General features: G+C 41.7%; 1 protein-coding gene across 1 annotated transcript; it reads right to left on the bottom strand.

Moving 5' to 3' along the window:
* Nucleotides 1–584: 584 nt before the first annotated feature.
* Nucleotides 585–9,539, bottom strand: LOC139454474 (dehydrogenase/reductase SDR family member 4-like). The gene is made up of 8 exons (XM_071236198.1): nucleotides 9,363–9,539; nucleotides 8,477–8,554; nucleotides 7,005–7,028; nucleotides 6,619–6,689; nucleotides 6,348–6,399; nucleotides 5,737–5,871; nucleotides 4,712–4,767; nucleotides 585–1,104 (listed from the first exon to the last, which is right to left on the bottom strand). Exons 1-8 carry the CDS (start codon nucleotides 9,489–9,491, stop codon nucleotides 990–992), a joined length of 660 nt encoding a protein of 219 aa, XP_071092299.1. The 5' UTR covers nucleotides 9,492–9,539; the 3' UTR covers nucleotides 585–989.
* Nucleotides 9,540–9,960: the final 421 nt, after the last annotated feature.

Raw genomic sequence — 9,960 nt, 5'->3', positions numbered from 1 at the left:
TAGTTGTCCAGGGGCATGTGAAGGTGGTCCTTGTGGGATGTAACAGATCTTGCTGTTGACTATGATGTTAGTTCTATTGAAATAGGGACTAGATGCATGTTACAAATGTTAGACAAGATTCGATGAACTCACTGTAGCCACAGCTGATTGTCAGTAATAAACTATTTTCCATACCAGTGAACAGCCGAGTTGCTTGTTCCTGTCACCTGAGTGGAGCCTAGTGGTTGTGGAAGAGATTTGTGTGTTTGTTGTTTAATGCCGCACTCAGAAATAGTCCAGCTATATGACGGCTGGACCCCGTCTGGACCAGACAATCCATTGATTGACATCATGAGCATCAATCTACTCAATTGGGATACGATGACATGCATCAAATCGCCTCTTATGACATGCATCAGATTGCCTCTTATGACGTTGTGTTGGTGAAGACCTAATCTAACCCGGGGGTATTCAAAGGAATCCTATTGTTGCTGGGAGAATATTTCAAATAATGTCACTTGGCTGTGGACATGCCATATTTTTGTTAATAATCAGTGCTTGGTGGGTACATACAGCAAAAATACTTGTACTAAAAAAAACAGCTATTCAGGTTAATATCACATGAGTATATGGCACATGCATTTTATTAAATGTCTTCTTAATGACGATCATGTTCAATTATTACCAGTATTACAAAGCTTTTACAATCATCCCATTATATACATGGTTGTTTCAGTAACCTGCTGCCATTGCACATCGAGAGCTACAGAAAGCACTTTTCTTGTTCACTCACATGTTTCAAACCTAAGACGATTCAAACATTTTGCCTTAAGTTATCAGAAAGTACAAAGAGAGAAAGAAATCAAGACAAAACAAAATTAGAAAAGTAAGTTTGCGTGTTTCGATGTAGTGATCAGCACATCCAGTTGCTTTGGGACTCCAACTCGAACAATCAATCATTAACCTTATTATCACAATCCTTCCTTAAGTTCTTTGGTTTCACAGTGTAATCACAGTCTGGCTGTCATTCCGCCAGTCACAAGCACGGACTCGCCTGTCAAGTAACTCGAGTCATCAGATGCCAAAAAGGCCACGATTCCCGAGCAGTCTTCTGTCTCACCGATTCTGAAAGACAAACATAATTCTTGTGAATACCCTACCTCTATTACATCATTGCCATAAATTCCTGTTTATGCTGAGAGCCACACTACAAATTTGAATAAATTTTCAACAGACGTCCTCTTCACTGCCAACATATCTAATAGTTGTGAGGGAAACTCTATCCCTCGTCAGAGACGCCACCGCGCATGCCCAAGGCAGGAATCACCTCACTTCTTTCAGATGTCCAGATGACAACAAGGAAATTTTGTTGTTGCTTACATCTGTACACCTGATTGCTGTTCCACACTTTCAAGCCATACTAGATCATCACAAGCTTCACTAAAGACAAGCAGTGAGCGGTCCTTCAAGCAGAGAACAGGGGTATAAGAAGGCAGAAGGCTCTCGTAAGTAATTAGTTAGAGAACGGGTTGTGGGATGACTTCATCCCAAAAACAGACGCCCATCTGTTCAGGTTGTGGGCAATATCAAATCTCTGGTGACCCTCACCCTAGGTGACTATCATGCAAGAAAAGCAATTGCATGCAAAACTCAAGGTGCAGTTATGGTGAACCTTTGTCCAAGGAGAAGTTTGAGAAACTTTCTAAGGCATGGCTCAATAACCCTGATTACAAAAAGAACACTAGAGCGTCAGCAAAATATTCATCTGCTTCTTGTAAAAAAGTGATTAAGTCCGTTGTGACACCTAAAGATAATCACGTGGATGACAAGCGAGTGTCGCGTGGGGATGCCATCTCGCCTTTTGAGGAGAAGAGATCTCATCGCACATCCCACTCTGCCAATATAGTTAAGGAAGCTATGTACCTTTCAGGTTTTAATGTAACCAGTCACGTACATCCGGAAGAGGCTGGTAAGGTGGATAATCTTGGCTTGGAAGAAGCAACCGATCTCCCCTCTATGCCACGTTTCCCCTTTAACTTAAATGAGTTCACGGAAAAAAAACCCAATTCCATGTAATGATTGACGAACGTATGCAATCAATGTCTCATGAAATCTCATATCTAAAAGAATCCGTCGCACAACACGAGATTCAAAAGAGATCTAAGGCTGAATATGACAGGGCATCCTCACACAGCAGACACGCACACAGACAAGCTGAATCAGATTATTACGAGGACAGCAGGAGAGTCATAAAAAGAGATCGAGAATCATTCAATCTCATAGATCCCCTCTCTACCACGCACATCATTGGGTAGATCGTGAATCATGGACATCACATCGCAGTGTGCACAGAAATACACACCAGTCACCTTCTAGCCACTATGACAGACGAACTGACAACACTCGTGCAAATCAGGATAGAATTCCCAAGTGTGCTCCATCCACTACAGTCCAGTTCTGCGGGCCGAGAAAGCAAAGTGGATGTTCTGTCACAATCATACAGTTATAGAACATGTGATTCCCGCCCTGCTAGCCATATATCAGATGACCGGGAATATTCTACCCCCAGCCATATGTCCTACCCCCAGGGCAGCGGCTCTATTGCTAACACTGGTTCTTCATGCAATGGAGACTCGGGGAATAATTACAAACCAAATAATTATTCCATTAAAGATATCATTGCAGAACTTTATAATTTGATGCCGGCCTTTAACCCAGATAACAAAGACAAAACGGTGTGTGTGTGTGAAGATTTCAGAATACCTCATGAACTCAGGGTAAGTCGACCTTTGTACTTAGTTTGCTATTGGATAGTAGACAAGTCAAGTGGCAACTCTGAAATCATAGATCGAAGGGATACAATTGATATACAGTTTCTACATGATTATCTAGGATGTATGATGTACTACCACCGGAAGTGACGTCATGGGAGACCTCACGTCTGGACTAACGTCAAAATATGTTAAATATCACTATCCAAAAGGGCATAATAGAAACTATGTCATAAGGTGATATGAAATCATAGAAGACATATATCGCAAACGAGGTCAGTGAATGACAACTGGAAGTGACGTCACAGGTGATGTCATCACCGGAAGTGACATCATAATATGTCTAAGTATCACATTTTTGGCTAAATATATGTATATTATATTCATAATATGACGTTTTCTCTATGGCTAGCCTTGAAGTTAGGTCATTAGACATATCCCTTTTGGTCCCTTTTGTATACAATCCTTGTATTCCCACTTCACAAAAGCCAAATATCTAAGGGATGCTAGATACCAGATCCCACCAGTCCCTCTGGTGTATACTGGCTATGATGTAATAGAGGTAGGGTATTCACAAGATTGTCTAACAATAGTTATCATTGTGTATAATTCTAAGAATACTACCTCAATTACATCAGGAATTAATCCCTCGCACCTCCCCAAATATCTGCATATAGTTGATGAGGGTCATGGGTTGAAAGAAGTGAGGTGATTCCCGCCTTGCGCGTGCGCAGTGGCGTCTCTGACGAGGGATAGGGTTTCCCTCACAACTATTAGATATGTTGGCAGTGAAGAGGACGTCTGTTGAAAATTGATATAAATTTGTAGTGTGGTTATCAGCATAAACAGGAATTTATGGCTATGATGTAATAGAGGTAGTATTCTGAGAATTATACACAATGATAACTATTGTTAGATTTTAAGGCACCACAACCTCAGAGTCGAGCTGTCCGGCCCCCCGTCACCAGAACCGATTCTCCGGTCATATAGCTAGCGTCGTCTGACACCAGGAACGATACAATCCCAGAACAATCCTCTGGTACACCAATGCTGAAGAAAATTAAAACAATTGGACAGGTCTACCTCATGACAATCAGTGTTCCCAGGGGTGACTCGTGAGTGAGAGGATAGCTATTTCAAGCAATGCCAGAAAAGTGAGGTGAAATGGGGTTTAACATCCTGTCACATTCAAGATTATTGCACTTACCGTATTCAAAGTAATAAGCGACCCGCTCTAATAAGCGCCCAAGGCAATATTTGCTAATATATTTGCTAGTGAACAAACCCAATTAGCACCCTTCTGATTGATCAATGTACACAAGACTTATTTATTCATGTATAATTCACACTCATGTGTTATATGCATCCTTAATTATGGGCAAATAAATTCTGGAAAAATATATCTGTCGCATATAAACATTTCAGGCTGTCAGCATAAACCAAGAAATTTATCTTTCAACTCTGTTTTATTCACCAAAATAATATTCTAATAAGAGCCCCCTATTTCTAATTTTGAGAGCGCCCTGGGCGCTTATCACGTCGAATATGGTATATAGCAATGTGGTGTGGCTGCTTGCACTGTCCAGTTTTATGTTGCTTGCCCACTGAGATACCATGCCTCAGTTTAACATGGATATCCAGCTTGGACACATTATACAAAGTCAGACAGTCCTTCTTTTATCCCCTGCATGACGAGTGCCAGGCAGGGTAACAACAAGTACCATCTTTTAACGTCTTCTGGTATGGCGTAGCCAGGGATCGACCCACCAACCTTCGTCTCTCCACATGGACGCTCTATACACAGAGGCGGTCCGCTACACGTAAACAAGAAGCACTCACTGAGGATTCTGGGAAAGAAATGGTTCCTTCTCGTAACAAAAATTGATGACTGCTGTAAACAACATTCACTCAGTTTGACACTGTTAGAGGATTGCCTTATAGCTGCATGTCATGAGACTTACCGTCCGATTGGGATTCCTTCCAGCGCCTTGTCCAGGGCAGCATCACTCTTCCATAACTGAAGGTAATGAAACACAGTCAAAACAGTCAACATTGAACCTTTTACTGCCCTAATGAACAGATCACCTAGGTAGGAGATATAGCTGACCTGGCAACTCACTAAGCATTGAGCCCTTGACTGCCCACATGAACAGATGACCTAGACAGGAGATGTTGACACCTGGCAACTCACTAAGAATTGAACCCTTTACTGCTCACATGAACAGATGACATAGACAGGAGATGTTGACACCTGGCAACTCACTAAGAATTGAACCCTTAACTGCTCACATGAACAGATGACCTAGACAAGAGATGTTGACACCTGGCAACTCATTAAGCATTGAACCCTTTACTCCTCACATGAACAGATGACCTAGACAGGAGATGTTGACACCTGGCAACTCACTAAGAATTGAACCCTTTACTGCTCACATGAACAGATGACCTAGACAGGAGATGTTGACACCTGGCAACTCACTAAGCATTGAACCCTTTACTGCTCACATGAACAGATGACATAGACAAGAGATGTTGACACCTGGCAACTCACTAAGCATTGAACCCTTTACTGCCCCAATGAACAGATGACCTAGACAGGAGATGTTGACACCTGGCAACTCACTAAGCATTGAACCCTTTACTGCCCCAATGAACAGAAGACCTAGACAGGAGATGTTGACACCTGGCAACTCATTAAGCATTGAACCCTTTACTCCTCACATGAACAGATGACCTAAACAGGAGATGTTGACGACCTGGCAACTCATTAAGCATTGAACCCTTTACTGCCCCAATGAACAGAAGACCTAGACAGGAGATGTTGACGACCTGGCAACTCACTAAGCATTGAACCCTTTACTGCCCCAATGAACAGAAGACCTAGACAGGAGATGTTGACACCTGGCAACTCATTAAGCATTGAACCCTTTACTCCTCACATGAACAGAAGACCTAGACAGAAGAAATAGCACAGCTGGCAACTCACAGCTTCACTGAACTTGGTCTTGATGAGCCCTGGGCACACCACATTTATCCGGATGTTGTCAGCAGCTAGTTCGGGGACCATGGCCTTGCTGAGACCCAGCAGTGACGTCTTACTGACGGAGTAGGCTCCCAGCATCTGTAGACACATGATGTCATGACTCACGAAAGGTAGTGCTCCATACACCACAGGCACTTTTCACAATAAGTAGTGCTCCATACACCACAGGCACTTTTCACAATAAGAAGTGCCCATACACCACAGGCACTTTTCACAATAAGTAGTGCCTAAGTAGTGCACTAAATATTACTGAGGCTACAAAGGGTGTAAAATACATGCTACTCTCATCAAAAGGTGTTATTTAAGGGATACTCACATTAAAGGGTGTTATATAAGGGATACTCACATTAAAGGGTCTTATATAGGGGTACTCACATTAAAGGGTGTTATATAGGGGATACTCACATTAAAGGGTGTTATACAGGGGATTCTTACAATAAAGGGTGTTATAAAGGGGATACTCACATTAAAGGCTGTTATATAGGGGATATTCACATTAAAGGGTGTTATAAAGGGGATACTCACATCAAGGGGTGTTATAAAGGGGTACTCACATTGAAGGGCACATATCCAGCAACAGAGCTGATGAGTACAATGGATCCCTTGCTGGAACAAAGCAACATTTGACTCTGGAAACAAGCTCCATGAGTATAGCACATCCTGAACTAAAAGTATCAGCTAGCACCAACCTGGTTTATGCTTTAGCCAGGTTTACACTGATTACCCCATCTGAGCACATCACATTGTTAGGGTCTTCAAGATATTTCCACATAGGTTTTGAAGTGATTCTTTACAACATGAACTATTGGCAGACATAAATCTTACCCTTTCTCTTTAATATATGGCAAAGCCTCTTTGCACAGAAAAAATGTTGACTTGACGTTAACTTCAAATATCTGAAAGGAAACAAACACACACATACAAGATTCAGATTGATTACTATTCATTACTAAAGGTTTTACTTTTAACACTTATAGCTAGATGTATCATGTATCATGTTTTTTTGGAAAACAGTGATTGAGTGAGTGAGTGAGTGAGTGAGTGAGTGAGTGAGTGCCAGAATCTGTATGTTACTAAGAAAGTGTTATCTACAGTGATATTTTCTTGTATAAATCACACATTTTGTACAGAAAACATGCATGTCGAAGGGGTAAGTAACTGCCAAGTAACTGTTATCGACACAAGGACACATCTCAAAAGTATGTACTCACCTTGTCCCACGCTTCAGGGGTTGTCTGAAAGAACAACAGACAGTCGTAGGTCAATTGATACTTATACAAATATCATATGCTGAGATAAAACAGTCCTACTTATTCAAAAACTGAATTTCAACTTGTGTAACAAGATGAGAAGTGTTGTAAATCACACACAGATATATAGTCCCTGAACTTATGGACTCTCTTTAAGGAACCCACAAGTCTCCTAATTTGCATGTTGATAATGGGATGAGCCTTGACTGACAGAGCTAAGAGGATGAAGGGTGGGATGAAGAGTGGGATGGAAGGGGGTGATGGTTTTATTACATGCAAGCTCTGAGACCCATGAAGATCCGGGGTAGGATAGGTCTTCAGCACCCCATTCTTGCCGTAAAAGATGACTATGCTTGTCGTAAAAGGCGACTAACGGGATCGGGCGGTCAGGCTCGCTGACTTGGTTGATGCATGTAATCATATTCCAATTGCGTGGATTGAACCCCATGATGTCAATCACTGGATTGTCTGGTCCAGATTTGATTATTCACAGACCGCCATCATTTTGCTGGAATACTGCTGAGTGAGGCGTTAAACAACAAACAAACAAAACATACAAGCATTGGGGCGTCTGGAACGGAGACAAACACAGAGAGTAAGTGAGCGAGTGTTGTTCAACACCACAGGCAGCAGTATTCCAGCTTTATCATGGCAGCCAGTAAACGATGGAATCGGGGCGAGGCAAATAATGCTAGGATATTATACTCTCAAACCAGCTGGTCTTACAACCAACATTACTCCAGAGTATGAGTCAATGACAAGAAACGAGTGTGTTGAGTGCAGGACAACTAAGCTATTAATAGACATGGGAAGGACCTCTCACGTCCTGTGAGGAAAAGACAACAAACGTCACGGCAATCATGCTTATACATGTATTACTGTTCTATTTACCATTCCTTCTGCCATAGTGAGTAAGCCACGTATGTTGTAATCATACTTATTTCTACAATTTTAATGCCGGTCCCAACAGCCAACAGCAAGTGAAGATGACAGTCCAAGTGACGGTTGGAATGTGATTTCTAATCATGCAATCTCGAAAACTTTAACATGGGGTATTCCGAACGATAGTTACGGGTTTAACGACTGAATCCTTACAATCTAGACCATCTATTAGCCATTCCAGAATGTTTTTATGTTCAGGTTTCAAATTTGTAATCGAGAATATGTCAAAATATGTCTCGAAGCGTAATAGCCAATTTGAAATTTTTGCCGTAAAGCACGAGAAAGCTGCCTTCTGATTGGTCATTCCATTGGTCGGTCAAAGTTTGTGCAAGGTCGATCTGACGTGACCCATAATGGGATGTCCTCTGATCTTTGTTCAGCGGTAGCGAGAACTAAGATCTGATTTTAATGAGATTGAGTAATATTTTGCAAGACAAACATCAGTAATATCCAGTAAACAGAAACATTGTTTACTAAATATTTCTACTTACCTCCATGATAGGCCCGAATATTGGGTTGGTGGCTGCATTGGAGACTAAAATGTCGATCCCGCCGAACGTCTTCACAGTCTGTGGTGAGATGAAGGGAAACACACCTGTCACAGTTGGTCAGGTAGGAGGGAAATGGTCTATGGTGACCAACCATTTCATATTCAGTCATTTGTACAGAAATTGATGGAAAAAATAAACTGGCCTCAGGTTTTAAAACAACATCTCCCCGAGGCAAGGGCATTAACTGACTAGGGTCAGTAACTAGGCTTGATCGTAGCGCAACCAGTGGCTATTATGAGGTATGTCCCTTCTATTGACCAGTCAGTCACTCATATCACTTGCATTTGCTTCAAACAAAATGGCGGTGCCCAGTCAAGGCAATCAGATCAATAATCAAGATCTATACTGTAATTGGTCTAACCCTGCGAAGTGCATCAAATCACTTGAGCACCTTGATTTAAAACATGAAAAGATTTACAAAATATCTTTCGATACACAGTTGGTATTACACATGTTTTGCAAATCTTGCAGCTGACCAAAATCTGCATGTTGAAATCCATGTTGATTATGAACCAGATGTCTAGTTCGCTACACGATTTTGAATGAACTATACATAGACTCGTTAGTCCAGCCAAAATGTAACTCCGGAATTCCAGCCTAGTTTGGCAAGGGACTGGAGTTTTATCGTCAGTTACGTCCCTTGCCTTGGGAAGATGTTACATGTACAACAAAAACGGATTACTGTATCTTGCACGGTTCCAGCCTCCAGAAAGATACATTGTAGATGTTGAAACCGTGACCGAAAAAAATATTCGGAAGACTTGGCCATGTGTGCCCCCTAAACTTGTAGCAAAGATATGACGATGAATCACCATCCTAAACCTACCTCCTGAATCAGCTTGGCTCGGTCTGCGGGCTTCCCAACGTGACATGTGACCCCGGCTACGTTGAGGTTCTCGGACTGGAGTTGCTTTACCGCTGCATCCACATTGGCTTGTTTCCGACTACTCACCATCACCCTGGCGCCATCTTGACCGAGTCTACGAGCCACGGCAAAACCAATGCTGCAACACATATTTACATTTTTTAATTTTTTTGTTTGTTTAACGCCGCACTCAGCAATATTTCAGCCTAGTATGACAACAGTCTGTAAATAATTGAATCTGGACCAGACAATCCAGTGATTGACCTCATGAGCATCAATCCTCGCAATTGGGATATGATGACAAGCATCAAACAAGTCTGCGAGCCTGACCACCCAATCCCGTTTGTCGCCTATATTAACAATGTACTGATCTTTTAGATTGATGCACTCTTGTCTACAGTCTTATTTAAAAAATAAACAACAAGTGGGAGTTGTTTATCGAACAATAAAAAACAGAAGGGAGAATAACCCAGTGGCGCAGCAGTGTTTTATTGTAGGTAAACAACAACGACAAATCATTTATTTCTAATATGAGATTTCAACAGAATGTACAGCCTCT

This window comes from Haliotis cracherodii, unplaced genomic scaffold, assembly GCF_022045235.1.
Source record: "Haliotis cracherodii isolate W230 unplaced genomic scaffold, xgHalCrac1.p SCAF_10, whole genome shotgun sequence".
NCBI classification, from domain to species: domain Eukaryota; kingdom Metazoa; phylum Mollusca; class Gastropoda; order Lepetellida; family Haliotidae; genus Haliotis; species Haliotis cracherodii.
This window is presented reverse-complemented; position numbering and strand designations above follow the sequence as displayed.